The following is a 24,389-nucleotide window of genomic DNA, read 5'->3' as shown; positions in this document are numbered from 1 at the left end:
TGGGACCTTGAAGGTTGGACGCGACCGACCGGTTACACACCCAACACAAGAGTCGGTGGGCGTTTTCTTTTCTTTTTTTCCTGCTCGGCATGTGGAACCTGGCCGAGTTGCGAGTTGTAAGGTTGTATCTGACCCCCCCCGGAATAAAACTCTGCAAAGAATTTTCCCAAAGGGTTCCCCAATCCGTAGGTTAGTAGGCACAACATCCGGTACGGATGGGGCTAGCGCTTTCCTCAGTCTCTGGTCTCTGCGCCTCGTTGGTGCAGCTTGAAAAAGCGGCAGGTCGGATCCAGAGGATCTCCAATTAGTGCCACAACGTGCTGCCGTATGGTAACGTACACCCGCGTCAGGATGCCGGTCACCGCCCGTACCGGCGCCTCCCCTGCCAGACCGCCTTGAACCCCTCGGGCTCCCAGAGCAGCGCATGACGCCACGTGATGGGTTGATGACGGCAGCTGACCTTCCTGAACGAGCAAAGAAAACGCCCCCCCCCCCCTGTCAGGTGTCATCGCGATCTCGAGTTCCGGACCAGCCTGGTCGGATATCCGGTGCCGCCAGTGTGTCTCCTCCGTTAGTACGAAGTACTCCGTACCTGCTACTATGGAGGATGGAGGTAGTTATTATTAGCTAGCCAGGTGAGGAGGTTAGTCAGTATTTCCTTTACGGACCATCATTCCCCGTCAGAGATAGATAGCTACCTAGACACCTAGGAAAGGATCTTCGACCTCCGGAGGTACGTACCTAACTGACTGACTGTGTGTACCTTGGCAGGCACAGACCGTTTCTATGCCGGTCGTCGTGGCAGTCCCGGGTCCCAAGAGTGTATAATGACCCAATCGCACTGTGGTGCCAGGCGTGGCGGCCTCAGCCCTGGACGACCCCAACCGTAAGACCGTCTAGAACATTAGTCATCGTGTCCACCCCCTGGTTCGATTCTCGAACAAAGGGACCCCTCTCCGTCATGACAACATCGCTGAGCAAGCTGGCACCACGAATGTGTCTAGAATCCCCTCAACGGAGGGCGGATTGCGTAAAGCTCGCTGCGATTGCGCTTGGGTCACGCAAACATTTGGGAGCCAACGATCGACACCTAGGGACTTTTCTCGGCCCGGACCAAGGGAGTCAGTCAGTTAGTAGTCACCTACCCGAGTTCCTCACTCGGACTCCTCCAACATAGTTAACTATGGGGTAAGGTAAGAGTGAGTCATTGCGCACGGCCTCGAGAAATGGGCATCGGGGAACCATGCGCTGAAGCCGTCCAGCGGAGAGCATCTGCGGACCAGCTTGCGCAGTCAAATGATGCAAGAGAGAGTTTGATCGATACGAATCTAATGCACGCACTCTGGAGTCTGGACATCTCCTCGTAGTAGGTGGTAGTATACGACTGCATCACATGCCTTGGATTGGAGCCTTGGGATCGCACAGCGATGAATCGTGTCTGTAACGACGTGACGTGCATACTGCGCTGGCGACATCCGGGGGAATACCGATGACAGCTTCCGTAGGATTTAGCCGAGGAGTTGGTCTGGTGCCTCTGATACTTGAAGTTTCGGTCTTCGGGATGATCCAAAAGCTGGGGATGGATCTCCCTAGGAAGGTTTACCCAATACCGAGCTCACATGGCTTCGATTGGTGCTCGTTTTACGGGGGTCGGAGTAGGTACACGGGGTACTAGTACTACTGCTGACAGGATGGATGTATGTAGGTACGGTACTCCGTAGGAGAATTAAAAGTGAGGAGCTGTCAGTGATGCAATCGGATCGGATAGATCACGCAAGCTAAACAACGGTGTGGAAGATCAGAGGATGAGGCCAGAAACCTGTCAAACCACCAGCAAGGCCATGAATATTGGAAACAATTACTTTAGTCCTTTTCAGGCGAGAGCGCTTTCCGCCGGGGAGGGGGAGAAGGAAGAGGGGCAGTACGGGCAGGGTCACGTACGGAAAGCGTACGGTAAGGCCCACTATGACGCTGGTTTTGCCGCGCCCCACCCGAACTCCATCGTCCGCCCGATGGGATGGAGACGAGAGTGTGGCCAGACCAGGGAATCAATGGCACCTGTTACAGAGTGGGAACGTCCCAGAAAGCAACCGTGCTAAAAAAAAAAGGAGGAAAAAATATTTTTAATCAAGAAAAAAAAAAAAAAAAAAAAAGGGAACAGGGAAACAATCAGAATAATAGGAGGGATGACAGTACTTGTACTATATTATTTGGGACAAAAAGAGAGAAAAAGCTTGTTCGGGTTCATTCAAAGGCAGCTGCTCGCCCACTTCTTCTTTCCATCTCCTCTCCTGGTGTCCTACAAGTTGCCTCAGCTCCTCCTTTATTTACCTCCCTAGAAACACTTTCCACCCCTCCGTTGACTGTCTCAGCATCCTGCTTGCGTGACTCACCCATACCAGGACGCGACTATATATGCTCTAGGCACGAGCTACAATTTCAATTCCCAGAGGATTATGAACGTGATCGTCTCCCATTTATCCCAACCGTACAACAACAACCGAACCGCGCAATAAGAAACGACCCCGCGATCTATTGTTACGATCCGCGTCCCCACGGCCTCCCTCCGCTGCCGGGCCGTTGATACAGAGGACTTCCCCCCAAGGCTGTCACAAGACGAAGCGAGTGTTCACTCGACAATTCGACATCATGCCTGGCCGTCTCCTCTCCAGTTTCGTCCGCCCCTCCCTCTCCCACCACTCCTCCATCTCACACTCCAACTCCTCCTCGTCCTCGTCCGTCAACGAGATCCCACACACTACGGTGGTCTCAAAGAAGCCCACTGCACATGGAAGCGCGGAAAGACACCGATCTCCTGAACGCCGCCTGTCTTTCGCAGTCGAGCACCTCATTCACCCCCACCGTGACCATAGCAAGGACAAGCGGCGTAGCCATGGTCGGTCCTCTCGTTCGAAGGAGAGAGCCGCCGCCCACGACGACAGCGTGGCTGCTCTGGCCAAGCTGAACGTCATTGTTGAATCACCTCCGCTCGTATGCTACGGAAACCCTGCGAACTCGACTGGTGCCCTATTCTCGGGGCGCTTGAGGATCAGCGTCTCGGACGTGGCAGGCCAACTTACCCTGGATACGTTCGACATGCGCCTCATGAGCAGACTGACAACCAGAAAGCCAGTGTCGCGGGACTGCGCCAACTGCACCTCGCGTTCTGAAGAATTGACCCACTGGAACTTCCTGACGGAGCCAATCCAGCTCAAGAGCGGCGATCATGAATTCCCCTTCAGCTATCTCGTCCCCGGAAACCTTCCCGCCTCCTGCAACGGTTCCCTCGGCCAGGTCGAATACTTCCTTGCCGCACGTGCTCACAGCGTCACCGGCGAAGAGTACACCTACAAGATGCCGCTGCACATCAAGCGTGCCATTCTCCCCAGCAATGACAAGTCGTCCATTCGTATCTTCCCTCCGACCAACCTTACCGGCCGCATCGTTCTTCCCTCAGTCGTGCACCCCATCGGCACTTTCCCCGTCCAGATGACCCTCAGTGGGGTCGTGGACAAAGGCGAAGAGACCCAGACTCGCTGGCGTCTGCGCAAGATGATGTGGCGCATCGAAGAGCACCAGAAGATCGTGTCGACCGCCTGCTCCAAGCACGCACACAAGATCGGGGGCGAGGGCAAAGGAGTATTGCACCAGGAAACACGCATCATTGGTCACAACGAAGAGAAAGATGGCTGGAAAACCGATTTCGATACTGCCGGCGGTGAAATCAGTATGCAATTCGAAGCGAGCATCAACCCCTCTTGCAACCCTGTGTGCGATCTTGAGGCCCCCGGTGGCTTGGAAGCTCGACACAATCTGGTGATCGAGTTGATCGTCGCCGAGGAGTTCTGCCCCAACCGCAACACCAGGCTTATCACCCCCACCGGAGCGGCGCGTGTGCTGCGGATGCAATTCCACCTGCATGTCACGGAACGCAGCGGGCTCGGGATCAGCTGGGATGAAGAAATGCCGCCGGTTTACGAAGATGTTCCCGCCAGCCCTCCCGGATACACCACACTCGACGGCGCTAGTATCATGGAGGACTACCACGGGTCCCCTCTACACCTGCCGGAGTATGAGGAGTTGGACCGCATGGAGTCCCTTCGACTGGACAGTGACTCAACTCACTCCTCCCGGGGGCGATCTCAGTTGACGACCGATGATCTGACCGCCGAGCCGTCGGACTTTGGAAGTGATGACCGGGCGCCATCTATCGATTCTCGGGTCTCAAGATAAGCTTACCGCTTTTCCTGACCTTGCTACCTCATACTTCTTTTTCTTTCAACACACGCGCACCCCTTCAGGGGCTTCGCCCATCGACACTCACGACGTTACGATTACTTATGAATTGAACGATTGCCGACTCAGGGGAGTTCGGAACAGTCGCAGTTGCTCTCAACAGTTACTTCAAGTCGAATCGCAAAGCGCACTCGTGCACTTTCATACTTCGCACTATAATTTTAATGGCATGGAACATCTAAAGAAGGTGCCCGGAAAAGTTTTTGTCTGCTACATTTGCATTTTGTATCACTGGGGGGGGGGATGGATCTTCTGTTTTCTGTTTGCATGATACCCATAGTCATTGTCATGTCTCTCTCTTTTGTTGTTCCACTTTACCCATACCTTGTCATCGACGGAGTCGAATTTCCTACAGATATACCGGATTGCTCAAAAGACTTGCTTTGTGGAACGGTTTACATACGTGGATCCTTGTTCTCTCTTGAAACCGTAGGCAGTTCAATCTGGATCGAGACCGATCTCCCCTCTGTGTGACACAGGGAGGAGGCACGAAAGCCCCCTCGCATGCTGATTATTGGCACTGTGAGACAGAAGTAGTAGACTCAAATACTTGTATGTACGAAGATTTGAGATGGTGCTGCACGTACCCAGCGGACGGCCACCCCCTGCAGATCGGTAACCTGTTTGCATGTTCTGTAAATAGCATGTCGTCCACGTTCGTCTCCAACGGCGTGTGAAGGCAATCCCCATTGCCGAAACCCGGTCAACCCAAACCTCCCAAACTCCCAAACTCCCACTCCAATTTCAAACTTCACCTCCCATCCATCCATCCATCCATCATAACCCCAAAAACACCAGAAAGCAAACCCAGAAACTCCAACCAAAGTACCCACCCCCAATATCTATGAATCAAAGATCGGTCCAAACGCGGGGATGCCCCTCGATTCCAGCTCAAAGACCACCCTCTTCGTCATCACCGGGTTACTGATCACACACACAGCCTCCGCGTCAAATTCCTGCACCATCCGTCGAATGATCGGAACCATGTCCACCCGTCCGGCCTGATTCGTGTCAATGACCACCGGGTTCGCATCCATCTCCGACACGAGGTTGAGGATGTCCTCCCCGTACGTCTTCAAAGGCGCTCGAGTCTGCCAGACTACGCGAAGATCCGGGCGATTGTCGTCCCCCAGGAATGACAGGCAGGGTCCGATACCCGACCCGGTAGTCACCACCACCACTCGCTTGAACACCCTCATCGCGTACGCAAACCCGTACACCAGGACTCCCCGCTTCCACAAGTGCGTCGGCTGCTCCTTGATGCAGGCGGCGGTCCAGTCTCCGGCTTTGGACACCAGGCAGGAGAAGCTTTTGCCCCCTGGGTCCGGGAAGGTGGCGAACCCGTGCCAGTCCTGGAGGGGGTGTCTGGACAGCTGGATTCCCTTCCCGAACGTCGTGGTCGTGTGGCTGAGATGGAGCCTCGCCGCGTGGGAGGAGACGTACTCCGGTTGGACCTTGACTTTCCGCAGCAGCACCCACGGGTGGATGATGGCAAGCACGGTCACCATCAAGAACCAGAAGGCAGGAAGCTTGATCAGAAACCGGCCGAGCGGCTCATTCGCCGCACGGCTGGCTTCATGGGCGAAGACCATGAGAAGCACCACGAAGAGCGCCACGACCAGCCAGCCGGAGAAGCGATGCGTGAGCTCGAAATAGTCATGCCGCTTGAAGCGGAACTTGGGGTGCGCGACGACGATAATCGCGAGCAACAGCACCAGAATCGCGTACGCCAGGACGATGGGTGCCAGCGAGAGAACTGTCCCTCCCGACGGGGGGACCCAGTACTCTCGGGACAACACTCCCACGAAGCCCACGTACCATATGAACGAAGCTATTCCGCACCCGCTATGAACCCCCCCGTAATGGTATACCTTTGCGGCGATGCGGCGGATTCTCAGCGGGGCCGACCTGGGTATCGAGCATACGGCAACAAAGATTGAGTTGACCACGAGAGGCTGTCGTGCGAGGCCGCATGCGAGTAAGTTCCCCGCGGCAGCGTTCACCAGTGCCAGCAGCGTCTGATCTGTTACCATGATGGCAATGAATACTGCCACATTGGCGCAAACGACGAGGGTGAAGAGACGGCGATAGATGTTCAGCAGGGTGTAGCGGATCGGGCCAAATCTCTCCTTCTTGTTGACCTGGGCTTCCAGATCCACCGAGCCCTTGTCATCGGGTGGACATTCCACCTTCTCCGAGATGCCTTGGACGAAAGTTGACTCTGTCAAGGTAGATGCACCAGGACTCGCCTGCCCCGAGGCACATTTGGCAGGTGGTGGAACCGTCACCACGCTTTCCACCAACGTCGACATTATCTTTGATGTCTCGGATAATTCAAAGTAGGGGTCCAAGACAGACAGAAGCAGGTACAGATAATGTTCAGGGCCAATGTAAGGGTTGGCAAGGATGTGAAGAGGGGAAAAGAGGGGGGGGGGGGGGCATCAGCAGGTATGGATCATTCGACGCAAACAGATGCAACGGCGGAGGCAACTCAATTTGCAATGCAGACGATATAACACCGTGACCTCACCACGGACGAATGAATGAGATGTGGCCCACAATTCAGCTGCGTCTTGCATCCCGGACCGGGCAAGGCTCTCATTTGAATCTTTTGGGCATGACGACATCTGACCCCGATGCAGAGGGAATATTTCCCGAATCGTGGGCATACATCAGACATTGGAGTTACCAGGGCTATAGTCTATACTAGCCCAGATCCTAGCAGCTGGCCACATGCCGCATGCGGTTTATCTCGGCACCTTTGCCTTGCATCGGCTCGTATGGTTCCATGCCTTCCGGCCTTAGCATCTTTCGACGCTATTGTACCCATGAATGGGACCTGCCCTGCCGCAATGCACCCGAGACCCAACGGGGAACTACCAATGAGCAGCGAAGACGGGCATTCTGGCCTGAACGAGTCCGCTCGCAGTCACCCAATCCAGAAAGAGGAGAGCCAATGGGGTCCTTCCTCCGGAGGGGCGTATATTCCCGCCCCAGTTCCATGGCGCGTGGATCTAGCGAGGGTGATAACTAGATGCAACGAGCTAGAGATTAGGACGCCCCAGTGCTTTCAGTTGGAGCGGCTCGTGCAGGAGGGTCAGGGTTCCGAGAGAGACGCTAGCACCGCTGAAGACTCGTGTAAGACGCAATGGTGCTTGCCACAGAGGTTCGTGTTCCCCACCAGGTCTGGTGGGCGGAGCGAGGGGGGGGGGGGGGGGGATCGATAATCGGAAAATCGGCGCGCAGGGCAATAATGCGCAGGATCTCCGGTGGGTGGAATGGGTTGACAGGCTCAGGTTGCATGGCCCGATCCATGCAGAACGCACAGATTTCTTGCTTTCTTTCTTTGTTTTTTTTTTCCCGGACGGGGCGATCAGAGGGTCGGCGCTGGGGTCCTCACCATGTTGATGGGACGGCGACAAACAGCCTAGGCAGTGGGCAGGCATCCCGACGATGGGTCGACAGCATGGTTACGATCCTTTAGCGGCCGGGGTACATCTCAGCCTGGCATGGGTGGGTGGACAGGGAAGGGCAGGGCAGGACAGGGCCGGGTGGACCCACTGCGCGCGCAGGTTGATATCAGACGTTCAGCAGAGCGTGATGGTGGTAGTGTGTCAATGCCAATGCGACAGCCACAGCCACAGTGTCTGAGTCTACAGCCCTAGTGGAGGGGGAAGGCCATGGGCTGGCTGCTAGTTCGGTTCCCAAGACGGGAGATCTAGTCGGGGTTCAGCTGCACGAGGCAGTCCTGCAGAGACAAGAAGAAGCCAGTCAGGCTGAAGGATGCGCGGCAGCCCAATATTGGATTAGGTTATGGAATAATGGAGGGAGATCATGATCATGGATCAAGAAGAGTGAGCGATACAGTCAGTGTGACTAGGACAGTACTACTGGACTCCATGGAGGGCTGACTAGATACCATCTATCTACTCCCTACTAACTAACTAACTAGTCTTTCCCAGTTCGCGTGCATGACGGGACCTGTTCGCCCGGGACGACCTGAAAGACGAGATGTATGACTCCAGACTAACGCAATCCTCGCTAGCCCCGACCCACCGGCCGAGATCTGAACTTTCTGAAGCGGCCATTCGTCTCTCATCTCCCGTGGGCCGATCGGGAGCGACGACGATGTGTCGGGTTGCGCCACGCCCCGTCGCTATTCCAAATCATCGCAAACTGGAATTCTCGCGATCCTTTTGACTTTGCGACACCTTCAAGTCCAGCGCCCTCCACCATGCCCAATATATCCTTATATTCTCTTCGCCCCCCCCTTCCCTCGGGTCTTGGGATTTCATTCTGTCCTCATTCCGTGCTAATTCCATTCCCCTGCACGATTTCGTGATCTTCTTCTGGCCTCCTGTCTCTTGTCTCTGTCCCTGTCATTTATTGCTGCTCTCTTCTGACCTGACAGCCAATATGGATCTGTGGGAGGAGTCCTTGGAATATCCCAATCTGGGCGACAACAACAACAACCAGCAGCACCAGCACCAGCACCAGCAACAACAACAACAACAACAACAACAACAACAACAACAACAAAACATGATTCCCAGCAGCAAACCCAGCAGCACCAGCATGTACACCGACTTGTTGACCTTCGCCTTTCGCGGTCCTGTTCACCATGACCCCGAGCGCCCGTTGTACATCGACGCGGAGGACCCCGAGCGTTCCTTCAATGCGCGGCAGTTTGAGACGCTGGTTCGAATGCTGATTGCGGGCCTAAAAGCCCACCATGTGCAAAGAGGGGACTGTGTGCTGGTCCACCTGGGGAATAGTGTAAGCTTCCTTCGTGTCCCCTGATTGCACCGTATTCCACCCCCCCATCCCCATCCACACCCCTGCCTATACCCACATCCGCATCCGCATCCACACCCACAACCCTCCCCTCCACCCTCCCCTTCCCCCACCTCTGCCTTTGTTCCATTTGCTCTTGTCATTGTCATGATCATCTGCCTTGACTACCTCCCCCCATGCATTCCTGCAGCCCCCTCCTTCGCCCTCTGACTCACGGATTGGTAGATCATATACCCCGCCCTCTTCTTCAGCATCATCGGCGCTGGCGGCGTCTTCATGGGCTCGAACGCCCGCAGCCAACCACAGGAGCTGGACCATATTCTTCAGCTGGCGCAGCCCCGACTAATCATCACGTCGCGCGAGGCCCTGCCCACGGTGCTGAGCGTGTCAGCCGACCGGGGAATTCTCCCCAGCCAGGTGTGCGTGCTGGACGAGGCTGCAGGTGATCACATCGCCCACCGTCTCCTGGTCGGCCCACTGGCCTACGCGGTTGCAGGTGCGCCATATCTCCCGAGCGGCGACAACAGCTCCTGCATGAACTTCGCCCACCTCCTCGGCTACGGCGAGAGCGATTGGGTGGCCTTCCAGGACGAGGCCAGGGCCAAAGCCACGCCCGCCGCGATGTTCTCCACCAGCGGCACCGGAGGCCTGCCCAAGGCGGCCCTCCTCTCCCACCACGCTATCGTGTCCCATCACCGCAGCATCCACTACGAGGTGCCCTACGAGGTGTCCCGGCTCATGTCTTTGCCCATGTTCCATCTGTTTGGCGCCCTGTGGACCCACCTGTTCCCCATCCGCCACGGCCAGCCCCTGTTCGTGCTGTCGCGCTTCGATCTGACCCAGTTCGTCGCCGCCGTGTACCAGTACCGTATCACCGAGACCTACATGGTCCCGGCCATGATTCACACCTTCCACCGCTCCACCCTGCCCATCGCGGACTACCTGGCCTCCCTCCGCTACGTTGGCGTGGCGGGCGCCCCCATCGACGCGGCCGCCATGCAACAGTTCCAGGAATTCCTCCAGCCGAATGCCCAGGCCTCCCAGCTCTGGGGCATGACCGAGGCGGGCGTGGTGTTCCAGAACCGGTACGGCGAGCCGGGCCACGCCGGAAGCATCGGCCGGCTGCTCCCTGGATACGAGGTGCGGCTGGTCGGACAGGATGGGCAGCTGGTGGTGGAGGACAACCGCCCCGGCGAGCTGTACGTGCGCGGTGCTGGCCTAATGAGCGGGTATAAGGGACGCAGCGACGCGAAGGACGCGCAGGGGTGGTTCCGCACGGGGGATGTGGCGTACTTCAATGGCGGGTTGTTCTACATCTACGGCCGCACGAAGGAGCTGATCAAAGTTCGCGGGTAAGTTGCTTCCTCTCTCTCTCTCGTCTCGCACACCAGGCTGACTGAACTCGGACACGGCAGATGGCAAGTAGCCCCCGCGGAGCTGGAGGGAGTGCTGCTGAAGCACCCGGAGATCGACGACGCGGCGGTGATTGGGGTTACATCGCAAGACGGCAGCACGGAGCTGCCGCGGGCGTTTGTGGTGCGAGCCAAGAGGGGGGCAGGCAGCCGAGTGACGGCGGAGGAGGTGTATCAGTTCTCGCGGCGACAATTGGCCAGCTACAAGGCGCTGGACGGGGGGGTGGTCTTTGTCGAGGAGATTCCGCGCACGGCCAGTGGCAAGATCCAACGCTTCAAGCTGTCGCAGATGAACACCTACCGTGAGATCGTGAGCTCACTCCTGGCGCAGTACAAGGGGCCCAGTCTCCAGACGGTGGGGATCATGCATCCCGGACACATCACGGTTTGATTTTTTTTTTATTTTTTTTATTGGTTCTCATTCCTCTTTGGGCGCACTGCACATATTCCGGCGTTTCTGCTACCATGGGATCGGCTCGGGCGTTGGAAGGAAGGGACAGGAACAGACTGACAGACTGACAGACAGACAGACAGGGTTGACGGGCTGGGCTCGTCCCCACTTAGACACACACACACACATACTCATCCATATACGTACATACATACACTAACTGTGCATGGTCCGACTGTCACTTTCTATTTATGTACGTGGAATTAATTATCTCTGACGGCAGTCAAGTTACATATACTCTCCTCCCCTCTCGTACAGTGCTCAGTGCTTGGGTACAGTAGTGTTCTGCAGGAAAGACGTGCTGATGCCCATCCACCAATTCATCCGTCCATTCATCTATCTGGGAACACCGGTCCGGCGGTTAAATTGTGATGGTAGGTAGACAGAGAAAGAGACTAAGACTAAGGCTACAAAAGTAGAAGGGACTCAGGACTCTCGGACCATGCTGTCTATCTATCTATCTATCAGCGGCTAGAGAGGCCACGCGCAGGTCATGTTGACTGAGAGCGTTAGCTGGTCGGTCTGCCTGATTTAGCTTGCTTACCTCGTTAGACTTGGATATTGTTGTTGGTTGATTAGGGCAGGGGAGTGGCTGGCTGTCTGCCACGGTCAGACTGTCAGACTGTGAGTAAGCAGGCGGATTGTGCTCCCTAGAGGGCTGCAGATAGACAGGTGGATCATAGTGTAAATAAATAAATAAATAGATGGATAAATAGATAGTGACTCTCTGACATCTGAGATCGATTTCTCATGTCGAGTTAGTTGGGGGTGGAAATTGAAACTGAGCCAAAGGGGCGCCCTGCGGGTAACCGCCACGCACCAATCACCCACCCCGAGCTGTTTGCGGGCATGTTGCTGATTCGCGGGGGACATTCTGCCCCTTGGAGGGGTGTTATTTTTTATTTTTATTTTTGCAGAATGCAGAGGATGTCATTATTAGCAGTCTTCTGAACTTTCCCCCTTATCCAGACGCTATACATGTAATGTCTACATGCGCCCGACAGATACGAGTCCAGCTCTGTCATGTACGTGCCTGTGTAGCCTTCAGTACGCGAGATAAAAATGTTTGCTTTCTTCCTCTTCCTCGCAGACAGCTGTACGGAGGACTCCGTGTATTATTATTGGAATACGCGACGATGACAGCAGAAGACAAAGAAGGGTTAGGGCATGGTCCTTTTTCAATCCGGGCGGCAGGGAATATTCCCTGCTGATGTTGATGATCATGATGATGACGACGATGACGAACGGTGAGAACAATAATAATAATCATAATCATAACAATGTCACGGTTTCTTTTCTTTTTCTCTGCCTCATCCTCGTCTCATCCACTCGCGCCCCCCCCGGCATTTCTTTGTCAGGTGGGGTTGTTTGTGGTCATTGTGATGGAATTCAGATCGGAATCCGATCGGCTGGATCATTGTTGGATTGGTCTCTCTCATCATTCCGACATTCTTCCTGCCTCGTCCACTTCGCTTAATGGTTATCCCTGGCGCTGCAATAGTGGTCTCATAATTCCACCGCTAACTTCCCTCTCAGCCAAACTCCGGAGTCCGAAGCGATGGTCTCTCTCGTGATCTTCTTCCATATAATCCAATCAATGTTAATCAACATGAACCAGGGAGGATCAGACGAACCGTCTCTGCTAGATCGATGGCTGATGGACAGACCAACAACACCTGTTCTTGCGAGCAGACTAGCGCGAACCCCCGCCCCATCCTTCTTCCCCCGTCATCACCGTCGTTGTCGCTGTCTCGCTGTCTCGCTGTCTGTCGCCGTCCTCGTCACTATCACTTCAGCCCTCGTTTGATATACCAAAGTCCTCCGACCACGACATCCTTCAACTCGGAAGCCAAGAAAAAAAAAAAAAAAAGACGCGAAAACAAGCACGACGACAAGACGAAAAAGCAATTCTCCCCCAAGCACCTGGAATGTTCCCTCGAATCGCGCGGTTAAGGTGAATCCTCACCACTCCACCCGCCAGACTAGTGCCGCAATAGTTGGGCCTTAGTGCCAGCGCTTCCTTTTTTTTTTCTCCTATCTGACATGGTTCTGACTGGACTGAACCCTGGCGAGACCGGCTCGACGCCACAGCCCCTTGCCACACGGCTCGAGCTGATGCTGTTGTCCTCTTACCTACCTAGGCTCTTAGCCTCTTCCTCCCCAGATGGGAATTAATGTGATCCATTATGGCCTGGGGACGGCGCCTAAGAAGGCTGTCTGATGGGCTGGGGGTTTCAGTCGGGGTTCGGCGTTCAATCTATCTCCGCCTCGTTGCTGCCTGTCTCTCGGTCCATCTCCATCCGTCGCTTCGTTCTGGCTCCGCTCCCCTTCTGGATGTCTGGTTCTTCGGGCCAGTGGAGGTCGGTAGTAGTGGTGGTGGCTAGGCGATGACGACAGCCACCACCCAACTAGACTACCAGCGATAGTGCGCCCGCCGCCCTCGTGGTGCTCGGGAGTAGACTCCATCTTGGACGAGACAATGACCACAATCGAATTGTCCCGCTGCTGGAATTCCCCTTGGGGAAGGTTACACCCCATCGGCTGTCAACCAGCTGGATCGGCCGTGTGTTGACTATCGATTCACATGGGCCTTTCTATTGCTTTGTCGGATCCCCCGGCTGGCTGGCTTGCTTATGTCTGCCTCATATCTCATCGCCATCCGTGCACGGCACATCGAGCGATAGGTGGAGGCGCAATCGGACCTGGATCGATTCGGAAGACGCAAACTTGCGAGATTCAGATTCCCCCCCCGTCGCCACCAGCGGCTCAGTCGTGAATTACCCGGATCCACTGTCTAGAGCCTCGTCCTTGCGGATCCTCCGTGCTTTTGATTGTCGCTTTCCCGCTGATCGACATGTCATCGGGCCCAATCGTGGGAGTTGTCTGCCGTCACTGACCACCACTAGATATGTACTATGTACTTACTACTCTCTGCACCATGCGTTTCTCAACATGCAGCCATGTCACGGCGTCTATCGAGCAGCCCTCGTTCTTCCCTCCCCTCATCATTCTCTCCCCAACGGAGTGCATATCATGTGACGTCGCCAGTACTAGCTGCAGCCAGGTAGTGCACTAGGGCCAAGCCCACCATGTCACGGCCGGACCGCCGCGCCCTCCCTGCGCCGTCGGTAATCGTCTCCTCTTTCTTTTCCTGATTCGGGCTACCCAGCCTCATGGATGGCCCGGCAGCGAGCTCCGGAAGAAAATCCATGCCCCAACGGGTCACCCTGGCAGGCAGGTGGTAGCGGTATCCCAGCTCGAGGGAGGGATGCAGGAGGGTGCAGGATGGAGCAGGCACTAGTTGCAACGGTCTCCCACTGGGCTGCATTACCACGTCGACCGACCTGCCAGGAGGGGTATGAGCATGGTGGAGGTGGTGATAGTCGCTAGGACCTCTGTCCTCGAGTCCTAGTACCTCTAGCACCTCCAGTAACTTCAGTAACTCGTAGCAAGTTCGCCAATAATGCTGGATATCTGGCAAAGTATGGTCCCCAGAGCTATGGGCCGAGGAAGTCCTGGTCGGTGCTAGCCTCCTTCAGACGAAGCTCAGAAGACCCCGTAGAGCCAGCCAGCCAGCCATCGATCCAGCTAGATATCGAGCCTGTTAATAATGAAGTCTCCTTCCGGTTTCTTATTTCCCTTCTTTTTTTGTTTTTTTTTTTTTTCTTTTCGTTTATAAAAAAGAAAAATAGAATCCTCCATTTTCTTCCCCACCCCTCCTGTCAGTTCGCGCAGGATCCAATCCCAGAATCACATGCAAGTGACATCTTGGTTGACTGGAGAGCGCGTAGACGACGACGACCGTCGACTTACCATACTGGGTATGTGATGTGTGTGCTACATCCATGGCACGGGGTGCTTCGGTTGAATTGCCTAACCGCCTGCAGTGCAGACAGGCGCGTAGATAGACAGGCTCGCAGCTGTAGCTGTCGCTGTACCTGTCGTCACCGACTAATGTTGTACGACGTCGCGTCTGTCTGGGAGATGTGATTGTGGCTATCGATTGGGGCGGTGACGGGGAACAGGGGAGGGGATGGCCAGTGACCGAGTGAGGGTCTTGGGGATGGGGATGAGAATGAGAATGAGAATGGAGAAATGGAAATGGAAATGGAAATGGGTCGGTCAAAAGAGACTCTCAAGTCCAGCAGGAGATGGGGATGCGCTAGGCCGGATTGGGACAGACCCTCGGTGGGCGTGGAAGGGGATGCGTCCATTTAGTGTTCCGATGGATTCCGATTGCGGACTACATAGAGAAAGGCTTGTGGATTGGATTCTTTGATTCTTTGATTAAACGACACACGGCAGTCTTGGATCAACTCAAATCTGATCTGTCTCTCCTCGTCATCTGCACGAGTCAGGATTCGTATCTGACACGCATGTCCAGGCAACTCCGACATTGTAAACATGTCTGCTTCAGGAGGCACTCCATACCATCTCAGCCAGACTGGTAGAGAGCCGGGCCTGCAACCACGTGCGGGTTCAGCATCGTGATGTTGAACGGGGTCACGTAGAGGTCCGTGTCCAGAATGGCAATGAACATGGTGCCGTTGATGGCCGGGTCGCCGGCATACGTCGCGACATCAGGCTGGATCGTGGACCCAGACTGCGACCCATTGAGCGTCAGCTCGGAGTAGGTCACATTCAGCTGCGTCACCCACGCCACATACTTGGGGCGGCCCGCACTCGTCGAGGTCACATAGCTGTTGTTGGGCCCAACGGCCTTTCCGGGAACCTCCCAAGACAGCTGCACCTCCCGGCCCGGGTACGACAGCGGGTTGGTGCGGTTGTGCGTGATCGCGGGCGAGCAGTCGATTCCAGTGGTGTTGGACGAGAGGCAGGACTGCGAGCTGGGAACGGCCGTACTGTTCAGCACGTTCGTCCCGCTGGAGACGGTCTCGTTCCAAGCAGCAGAGCCGTTGATCCGGACCGGGTTGGGCTGGTTGAGGATGGACAGGGCCGGGAAGTTCTGCCACGCCAGCCGGGTCTGATCCTCGGGGCAGGAGCTGATGTACGGGGCAAGAAGCGTCCACGCCCAGGACTGTGGGACGCCCGCCTCGAACCACACTGGCATGGGGAAGAGACCTTCAAACTGCCGGAAGATCATCTGCTGGCGAGCTTCCGTCGTGATGGACAGCGTGAGAAGCGCCGCTGATTCGCGAGAGTCCAAATGGGGCAGGAATCCGTAGACACCCGACTCGCCAAAGCGAGTAAGCTTCTGGCAGAAGTCCAAGAACTCGTGGACCGTGGTGTAGGGGTACACGTAGCTGCACTGCCTGGGGGCTTCGGCGCCCAGGATGTTGGTCAACATCGTCGCATGGCCGACTTCCTGATCTGCCATGAACTCGATCAGAGACCGATCTTCCGCCGTCAGGCCAGCTGCTTCGAAGTCCTGCGCACTGAAGCGAGCCAGTCCATCGTGGAAGAGATCGAGCTCGATGTATTCCTGATACAGCGCGAGGGCCTGCACCTTGATTAGAAACAGCAGGTCGGAGGGAAGTCAGTAGGAGACCTACCAGAGATTCGTAGTCAAAATCACTCTGGGGGCGGTACACCGGGGTTGTCCCGTTCGTCCCAACCCCCCCTGCAGGGGTATAGGGACCAGGCTCGGGGCTATGGAGCTCTCCATCACTGGGATACGTGGTAGCTGCTGGGTTGGCGGGCAAGGAAGAGGCCCCAGGGCCGATAGGCGTTTCGCTCAAGGCTCCAGTGGTTGTCGGTGTCCCAGCAAAGGAGGTATGGGCTTGGCTTGAGGAATAAGGGACAACAGGCGCTGGAGTCACATGGGAAGGTGCGGCACTGCTAGAGGAATTGCCAGGCGCACGAGGAAAGCTGGCGCGGGGGAGAGCCAGAGCCAAGGGCAGAGCGCCCAGCAGAAGCAACCGATGAGGAGCCATACTAGTCGCTGATGGTGCCTTGAAAAGCTTTGCACCACTAGATCATCGATTGGCGGAAGGGAGAGAGACGTCTTTAGCAGATATATACGTCGACAGCCATCATTTCCTGCGCGTCATGAAGCAGTCCATATGTGACGCAACTACTATATCGTCCGTCATACTGGATACTGGGTTCCTGACTGCAGTGGAAACCACATCCTTTTGAACAGCGGCCTTTGGTTGGACGTCCGCAGTTGAGTGGATGTAACCTCCCCCAAAAATCGTGATCCTGGCGGAAGAAGGCGGAAGAAGGGTTATAGTGAGACGTTCCCTGAGAGTCAGCCCCACCGTGTCCATTGCCCTTACAATCAGGCAAATTCTGTACTGTTACCCCCGTTGGAAGGGTTGTTTCGGGGTCGACCAGGTCATGACGAGTCGAGTAGGTAGCTTTCAGGGTCAGGGGTGGACCCAGTGGAACAATCTAGCAAGAAACTGTCCCGTGAGAGCCAGTGCAGGGCACTTATAGATATCACAAGATAACTCAAAGTCCCGGCGGAAGTTGTAGCTTGGGCCCTCGTACAAGCTGGTCCAGTGATATAAATGCCCAACGGGTCTTGGATGTTTTACACCGTCGGCCCCGAGTCCATCGAAACATCAAGCCTTCCAACCAACAGGGAAAAGGACAAGCCATCAATCGGATCAAATAGCACAGGCCACGGTCGGGACAATAGCTGCAGATCCTTCATCGACAATCGTGACGTCGTGCAAGGGCTCCCACAGGAATCAGTTCCCACGGACTCAGAGTGCGGTAGCGCAGTTGCCTGAGGGATGTGTCGAACCCTTTGGAATGTTGGAGGCAAGTTGTCTCCGAGCGCTTTTGGATTATCCCTATTGCACCTCCTGGCTCTTTAGGGCACGAACAACCGGTTGCATTTTTTTTTCTTTCGCGTTAACGAGGCACAATGACGGCAAAGCCGTCCTTTCGATGGGCAAATGTCCAAATTCACCATGGCAATAATGGATAGATAGCACGGGAGAAAGGATCAGAATGTTCAGATTGGCCGCCATGGATCGGTCGGCATTGGGCTGATCTGCATCAGACTGATCAGCGCTACCCCGCGAGGTGGAGAGTTGCCAGACCAAGGCAGGGCGCATCGCTGAACGACAGACACCTCATGCGCCCCCCTTGTGAGATCCTAGCACCCATCATCCCATCCCTAGAATCGAACTTTCCTACAGACCAGCCTTATAGAACTAGATCATGTCGCATCCTCATTCAGGCCTGCATCGCAGCTGCTCTCAGTCCAAGGACTGGTTGTGGTCCTGACTGGCGGTGGGAGTGGTAAGTCCCGGTCTGACCTGTCTCTGAGATCTCTGAGACGACGTCGGCAACCGAGTCACCAAACTGATATTCCTGCTTCGCGACTAGGCTTGGGCCGTACAATGGCTCTCTCCCTGGCCGAAAATGGAGCCTCCAAGGTTAGGTTTTCATCCTGGGTCGCCGCGAGGGTGTCTTGCGCGAGACAGCGTCCCTCAGCACCAAGAGCTCGATCATCCCCGTCACGGCGGATATTTCGTCCAAGGAATCCCTCCAGGCAGCCGAAGACACGATCGCAGCGCAAGCAGGGCACGTGGGTCTTCTCATAGCCAACAGCGGCGTTCTGGGCTCGATCATGCGTCCCCCAGGCCCCAAGCCTTTCGGAGGTTCGCGACCACCTTTGGTCTTTCCCGATGGAAGAGTTCTCCAGGGTCATGGACATCAATGTCCCGGGGACTTACTTTACCGTCCTGGCCTTTCTGCCCTTGCTCGAGGCAGCAAACCAGAGGAGACCGGCCCCCGTGCAGAACCAGCCTTCCGCACCAACGGCTCAGGTTATTATTACCAGTTCGACTGGAGGCTTCAATCGCCGCGCAGCATTTAACGTGGCGTACAACTTATAGAAGGCGCCCACCAACCACCTGATCAAGCTGCTGTCCACGACGTTTACGCCGTACCACCTCCGCGTGAACGGCCTTGCTCCGGGCCTGTACTTTTCGGAGATGACCAGTGGGAGTTTCGGGGACAGTGACTCGGGAGTTTCAGATGGATCATTCCCCCCCGAGATGGTGCCCCTCACGCGAGCCGGCAGTGAGCAAGAGATTGCAGGTATTATTCTCTGGATGGCCAGCCCATCCGGTGGGTTGCACAGTGGCAATATCACCGTGGCTGACGGCGGTCGACTGAGCACGTTGCCCTGCACCTATTAAGGCCATCGGCCACATCTTCATACACGGGCTTAGGGATAATCGAGTTAGTGATCAAGATAGATAGCAATCCAAGAAATGATATGTGCGTGGAAACACGCTCGCTGTTAAATCACGGCGCTAATTCGCTGAGAACCAGGCGAAATGCTAGAGACAAGAACTTGATCCGCTGCTACTACCGCAAGGCGCGCTTCGAAAATCTCAGTCCAACGCCAACCCCGAGACCCATTCAGATCGTTGCCGTCAGCCGTTGCACCAGATAGTCCCCCGCAGTGATCCCGGGGTATTTTGCGGGGCAAATGTCCTCTCCATACGTCCCCGGAATGGCTTCGATGAACTGGTTCATGTTGGGATTGCAGAAGTACGCAATGCTGTAGCGATCGGGGTAAATATCGGAGTCGTGCTCTTCGCCAGGTACTTTCGGGGGCTCGACAACCCGGTGTCGCGTACTCTTGATCGTGTCGTTCGACCATCGAGCCAGCAGGTCCCCAGCGTTGATGACCACCGTATCCGCAATAGGGGTCACATCGACGAACGTTCCGCGGGGGCTGCGAGCCTGCAGTCCACCGCGACGGTCCTGGAAGAGAAGGGTGATCGAACCGTAGTCACTATGCTCCCCGGCACGAACCTGCGATGGATCCTGCTCGAAGACCTTCTTGTGCACGGATGGATAGTGGAGCAGGCGGAGGTTATTGTCGCCGGCGTCGACGTAGGAGTCGAAGAAGTGCTCCGGCAGATTCATCCCCAGCGCGATGGCCCGCATGACCTCCTGATGGAGAGACTTGCACATGTCAAAGAACGACAGCATCACCTCCTTGAAATCCTTGCCCTCGTCATCCAGGTGGTCCGGCCACCGGTTGGGGTGGCCCTCGACGCCTTCTCGGCCAATCTCTATCGTCTCCTTCAGGTCGGGGGTGGTTCGAGAATCCCCGGAGACGTCATCGGGCGTGCTGAGCTTCTCCAGGCCGGTCTTGACGTAACCACGGTTCGCCTGTGGGGTCGTCCAGCACAGACCATCTTTCTGGTCCTGGGGTCGGGCGAAGAAGCGGCCAGACGAGCCAAACACGCGCGAGACGACGGATGGTGGGATGCCGTGGTCCTTGAGATAGAGGAAACCGGAGGATTTGAAGGCGCCTACGACGGACATGGCGACCTCATGCTTATCGGCGGGGGTCCCGTTCAGGAAGGGCTCGAAGTCGATGATCTACACGCGCGCACACACACGATGAGTGAGGACAAAGCGATACGAAGCGTAGGGATTATCAAATAAGGGCGGATGAGAAGAGATGAAAGATGAGAGATGAGATACTGGATACTCACCGGGATGACCAGGTCATCCTTATCGACGGCGGTGGACGCCGGATGGCACTGGTGCTGGGGCAGATTGCCTTCCATCGCGAGGGGGGTCACGTTGATTACTGTTCAGATAGATTCTGAAGATAGTGACAGAAGGTAAGATGCCCCTCAGGCGGATGAGAGAGACTTAATATCTCATTGGGGTGGGGACGGTGGGGGGGGATAGACTTCGGAGAAGCGAATGGGGGCAGGAGGAATGAGATCACTTTGGGGCCATCAACCAAGGAGCGACAAAGGAGTAGGAGACAAGTGATTGATTGGGCCAGGTCAGCCCGTCGGCTATTATGGGTCGAAAGATAAGCAAGGAGTTGACGGGAAGATATGGCGATATGGCGATATGGGAGATGCGGAGTAGCAGGAGAGGAGAGGAGAGGAGAAGAGAGAAGAGAGAAGAGAGAAGAGGGAGGATCAAGAGAGAGCCCTCAGGCCACCACGGGGCTGCCTCAGTCCAACCCCTCCTCACCCCCCCCCCCCATTGTTTATCAAAGATTACCCCTCATCCCACCTCCCACCTGCTAATCACCTATCTATCTCCTCTCCTCTCCTCTTCTCCTCTTCTCTCCTCTTCTGTCTCCCCTCGCATCCCATCCAGACTCAATACGCAACAATGCCACCCCTCGTCGTCGACATCCACACCCATGTCTACCCCCCAGCCTATATGCAGATGCTTCGCGCTCGCAAATCGATCCCCTACGTCCACGACCCTGCCGAAGCCACCCCGCGCCTGATCATCCTCTCCTCCGACGACGACCCGTCCATCCCCATCGACCAGCGCGGTCGCCCCGTGGATGCCTCTTACTCCGACATCAACGTGAAGCTGGCCTTCATGCGCCGCCACGCCATCAACTGCAGCGTCATCTCCCTGGCCAATCCCTGGCTGGACTTTCTCGAGCCCCAGGAGGCCCAGACCTGGGCGGAGCGCATCAACGATGACCTCGAGGCGACCTGCGCGCGGGTCAACCACGCCGCAGACCCGGATCACTCGAAGGCCCTCCATGAGAAGGAGACGCTGTTTGCCTTCGGGGCTCTTCCCCTCAGTGCCCCCTCGCCCGCCATCGTTGTGAGCGAGATCAGAAGGCTGAAGACCCTCCCACATCTGCGAGGCGTGATCATGGGCACAACGGGGCTGGGGAAGGGGCTGGACGATGGCCGGTTGGATCCCGTCTGGGGCGCCTTGCAGGACACGGGCTCCATGCTGTTCCTGCATCCGCACTACGGCCTCCCCGACGAGGCCTTCGGGGGTCCCGATGCGATGAACCGCTACGGTCATGTCCTTCCGCTGGCGTTGGGGTTCCCGCTCGAGACAACCATTGCGGTGACGCGCATGCTGCTGGCCGGGGTGTTCGATCGGTTTCCGCGGCTAAAGATCTTGCTGGCGCATTCGGGCGGCACCCTTCCCTTCCTCGCAGGTCGCATCGAAAGTTGCATCCTGCATGAACGCAAGTTCACGGCTAATGGGGGCGAGGTGCCCGGTCCGCAACGCAGCGTGTGGGACGTTCTGAACACCAACATCTATCTCGATGCCGTCGTATACAGTACAGCTGGGCTGAAAGCCGCGGTTACTGCGGCTGGGGGCGCCGATCGCCTTCTCTTCGGTAAGCTGGTCTTGGGGGGGGTGTTGGTATGGCGCGACAATACTGACATGGTAGCAGGTACTGATCATCCCTTTTTCCCGCCTTTGGGCAACGATGACGAGGAATGGCCCAGTGTGACGACTAACTACAAGGCAATCCACGCCGCATTCGACGCGGATGGTGATACCGCTGCAGGGGTGTTGGGTGGAAATGCAGCTCGCATCCTCGACTTGAAATGACCTCTCTCTTGGTGGCACTTTTCAATTTCATGTGACATGACAAAGATTCTGCATTGATGGGGGAAATCGTTAGCGATACTGCAGCGACGGCATACACAACATGTGACCATGTATAGATAGGACGACGAAAAATAGAAAAGATACAAGAGATAATAGCGATAGACAGGCATGCATCGCTAGACCCGCGGCCCCTACGCCTTCGACGCGCTCATGGCGACCAGCTCCCAGCCGAAGAGTCTCCACACCTCTTGCACGAACCAGTCCGGCACGGATTGTTCAGGGATCTGGGTGCAGGCGCGGAGTCTCTCCAGGTCCCGCTCCTCGGGCTGGACAGGACGTTGTAGAGTGGTTGCCCAGGTTGAGTCAGGACCGAATACGGATTGGAGTAGAGTGCCCTGTAGTTTATCTTTCACCTTCGCAACGAACGGTGTGCTCCGAGAAACGATGCCGGAGTCCGATGGCGATGCGGAAGGGGCATCTAGTGCCGCCACGATCCTCTCCAAAGGCCAGACAAGGTGCTTTGCTTCAATCGCTGCTGCGTGGAGTGACTTGTCATCCACGTCCATTTCCTTCAGACCTTCCGGCAGTGGGAGCTTCGAAGGATCCACGCGGAGATCGGGCCGTAGACGCAGATCCTGGAAGGTAAACAAGCAGAGTAGCTTGCCCACGCGACTGAGAAGAACGAACAGAAACCCCTCCAGGACACTTTGCTCATGGATGCTAGACTTGTCAAGTGAGAGCGCCATTTTACTCAACAACGCGCTCATCTCTGTGGCTGTTTCATCGTCCGGGTCTTTCTGCATACAAGCAGTTTTGGACCGCTGCGTTCTCGCCCTTTGCCTTCGTCGAGCGGTTCTAGCGCCTACTGTCGTGCCAAGGGGTGTGTGCGAGGTTTTCAACAAGCAATATCGGCTCAAGGCTTCGAGGATAGCCTCATATAGACGCACTATCTGATAAATAATCCGTCCTGCGTCTCGCATAGCCTTCTCAGTTGCCGACAACTTGTTCAATGCCCGTATCAAAAGCTCATAAGCGGACGCCGTGCTATGTAGAGTCGCCAAGACATCGGGCTTCTTGAGCTGGAGGGTGGCCTTGGATGCTGGTTCTTCAATGGCACCAAGGACATTTCTGGTCGCAGTACTGCATAGCTCAACGGCTGCCTTCACAATACTCGCATGATTGGGCCGCTTCTGCAAGACCTTCTGGAGGGTGTAGAACTGTCTCATAAAGGGCGCTGTGACTGAGTCATGACGCCGTCAGCGTGGTCTACTCAGTAATAAGACTGAGGCAGCGAACATTGCTCGGAACCCTCCGACATATCAACCACACCTTCATTGGACCCTGGAGGGGCATTCCAGGCTAGCAAAGTGGCCCTCATCTCCGACGGCGTCTGTGTCTTGGCTCTCTTTCGCATCGTAGTATTATTCCTGGCCCCATTGCTCGGCGCCGTGGCCTTTCGTTTCAATGGTGCTACACCTTTGTCTTCTTCCTGCCCAGTGTGGACCGTGCCCTGGATGCGGGCGAGGAGGGATTCGTTGCGTTGTTCCAACTCGTAGATGCGATCCAGGAGCTTGCTCTGCTCCGCTTCCGATCGCTCGTACGCCTGCTGCCAGAAGGCGACGCTGTCGAGGAACTTGTCCCTGCTGGAAGCTCTACCGGTCTGGTTCTCGTTCCTGATGTTTTGGCGTATCTGCAGGAGATATTCTAGACTTGGATCAATACAGACTCGCCGCAGAGAAGCAGACGCGGGATTTGTCTTTTACCCTTGATCTCGATCCCCACGGGCTTCAGCTTGACGATGGCAATTGCCAGCGCGAGCTGCGCGGGGGAGGGGATTACGACCTTTTCCATCTTCCTGGGGAGCCTTGGGGCGAGAAGAGGGGGAGGGGGGGATGATGAGAAGGGACAGTGGAAGAGACAGTGGAAGGGACAGTGAAAGGGACGGAGGTGTTGGAAACGGAGGCAACGAGCGCAACCCTGTTGCCTGGGGCAAGAAGGCAGAGCGTGCCTGCCAGACAGTTCAGTCCAACGGCATCCATGTAGAGGAGATACTTACTATATACTACTACTACTAGTTATTGGATATACTCCGTACTGCACTATGATAACCATTTTGCAAACCACGATCCGAGGTCATTTGCGAACACACA

The 24,389-nt window shown here is 56.0% G+C and overlaps 8 protein-coding genes across 8 annotated transcripts; 4 read left to right on the top strand and 4 right to left on the bottom strand.

Annotated features, from left to right (window-relative positions):
• Positions 1 to 2,374: 2,374 nt before the first annotated feature.
• Positions 2,375 to 4,685, top strand: BO70DRAFT_170093 (alpha-arrestin). The gene has a single exon (XM_025538363.1). The coding sequence runs from the start codon at positions 2,650 to 2,652 to the stop codon at positions 4,231 to 4,233; it is 1,584 nt and encodes a 527-aa protein (XP_025394964.1). The 5' UTR covers positions 2,375 to 2,649; the 3' UTR covers positions 4,234 to 4,685.
• A 364-nt stretch (positions 4,686 to 5,049) lies between these two features.
• Positions 5,050 to 6,659, bottom strand: BO70DRAFT_366348 (integral membrane protein TmpA). Its single transcript, XM_025544313.1, has one exon. The coding sequence runs from the start codon at positions 6,606 to 6,608 to the stop codon at positions 5,139 to 5,141; it is 1,470 nt and encodes a 489-aa protein (XP_025394963.1). The 5' UTR covers positions 6,609 to 6,659; the 3' UTR covers positions 5,050 to 5,138.
• Positions 6,660 to 8,871: 2,212 nt separating this feature from the next.
• Positions 8,872 to 10,893, top strand: afeA (adenylate-forming enzyme AfeA; the record flags this gene model as incomplete). The annotated part of the gene is made up of 3 exons (XM_025539704.1): positions 8,872 to 9,072; positions 9,316 to 10,442; positions 10,506 to 10,893. The coding sequence occupies 3 exons, from the start codon at positions 8,872 to 8,874 to the stop codon at positions 10,891 to 10,893; spliced, it is 1,716 nt and encodes a 571-aa protein (XP_025394962.1).
• Positions 10,894 to 15,388: 4,495 nt separating this feature from the next.
• Positions 15,389 to 16,847, bottom strand: BO70DRAFT_301291 (ferritin-like domain-containing protein; the record flags this gene model as incomplete). Its single annotated transcript, XM_025539701.1, has 2 exons — positions 15,389 to 16,414; positions 16,467 to 16,847. The coding sequence occupies 2 exons, from the start codon at positions 16,845 to 16,847 to the stop codon at positions 15,389 to 15,391; spliced, it is 1,407 nt and encodes a 468-aa protein (XP_025394961.1).
• Positions 16,848 to 17,788: 941 nt separating this feature from the next.
• BO70DRAFT_374604 (NAD(P)-binding protein) lies at positions 17,789 to 19,073 on the top strand (the record flags this gene model as incomplete). The annotated part of the gene is made up of 4 exons (XM_025544980.1): positions 17,789 to 17,821; positions 18,311 to 18,457; positions 18,513 to 18,698; positions 18,768 to 19,073. 4 exons carry the CDS (start codon positions 17,789 to 17,791, stop codon positions 19,071 to 19,073), a joined length of 672 nt encoding a protein of 223 aa, XP_025394960.1.
• A 123-nt stretch (positions 19,074 to 19,196) lies between these two features.
• Positions 19,197 to 20,546, bottom strand: BO70DRAFT_169966 (isopenicillin N synthase family dioxygenase). The gene is made up of 2 exons (XM_025538362.1): positions 20,391 to 20,546; positions 19,197 to 20,274 (listed from the first exon to the last, which is right to left on the bottom strand). The coding sequence occupies exons 1-2, from the start codon at positions 20,463 to 20,465 to the stop codon at positions 19,300 to 19,302; spliced, it is 1,050 nt and encodes a 349-aa protein (XP_025394959.1). The 5' UTR covers positions 20,466 to 20,546; the 3' UTR covers positions 19,197 to 19,299.
• Positions 20,547 to 20,928: 382 nt separating this feature from the next.
• Positions 20,929 to 22,400, top strand: BO70DRAFT_390521 (amidohydrolase family protein). The gene is made up of 2 exons (XM_025546160.1): positions 20,929 to 22,021; positions 22,079 to 22,400. The coding sequence occupies exons 1-2, from the start codon at positions 21,034 to 21,036 to the stop codon at positions 22,237 to 22,239; spliced, it is 1,149 nt and encodes a 382-aa protein (XP_025394958.1). The 5' UTR covers positions 20,929 to 21,033; the 3' UTR covers positions 22,240 to 22,400.
• BO70DRAFT_418840 (uncharacterized protein) lies at positions 22,394 to 24,090 on the bottom strand (the record flags this gene model as incomplete). The annotated part of the gene is made up of 3 exons (XM_025547460.1): positions 22,394 to 23,479; positions 23,536 to 23,943; positions 23,985 to 24,090. The coding sequence occupies 3 exons, from the start codon at positions 24,088 to 24,090 to the stop codon at positions 22,431 to 22,433; spliced, it is 1,563 nt and encodes a 520-aa protein (XP_025394957.1). The 3' UTR covers positions 22,394 to 22,430.
• Between the last annotated feature and the right edge of the window lie 299 nt (positions 24,091 to 24,389).

The sequence above is a fragment of the Aspergillus heteromorphus genome (assembly GCF_003184545.1).
Source record: "Aspergillus heteromorphus CBS 117.55 chromosome Unknown BO70scaffold_41, whole genome shotgun sequence".
Taxonomy (NCBI): domain Eukaryota; kingdom Fungi; phylum Ascomycota; class Eurotiomycetes; order Eurotiales; family Aspergillaceae; genus Aspergillus; species Aspergillus heteromorphus.
This window is presented reverse-complemented; position numbering and strand designations above follow the sequence as displayed.

What these genes read in the sequence shown, in the direction of transcription:
- BO70DRAFT_170093 (XM_025538363.1), top strand. Translation starts at nt 2,650, where the DNA reads ATGCCTGGCCGTCTCCTCTCCAGTTTCGTCCGCCCCTCCCTCTCCCAC.
- BO70DRAFT_366348 (XM_025544313.1), bottom strand. Translation starts at nt 6,608, where the DNA reads ATGTCGACGTTGGTGGAAAGCGTGGTGACGGTTCCACCACCTGCCAAA.
- BO70DRAFT_169966 (XM_025538362.1), bottom strand. Translation starts at nt 20,465, where the DNA reads ATGGAAGGCAATCTGCCCCAGCACCAGTGCCATCCGGCGTCCACCGCC. An exon ending in AGGATGACCTGGTCATCCCG is followed by an intron (nt 20,275 to 20,390) that starts GTGAGTATCCAG and finishes GCGCGCGTGTAG; the next exon opens with ATCATCGACTTCGAGCCCTT.
- BO70DRAFT_390521 (XM_025546160.1), top strand. Translation starts at nt 21,034, where the DNA reads ATGCCACCCCTCGTCGTCGACATCCACACCCATGTCTACCCCCCAGCC. An exon ending in CGCCGATCGCCTTCTCTTCG is followed by an intron (nt 22,022 to 22,078) that starts GTAAGCTGGTCT and finishes ACATGGTAGCAG; the next exon opens with GTACTGATCATCCCTTTTTC.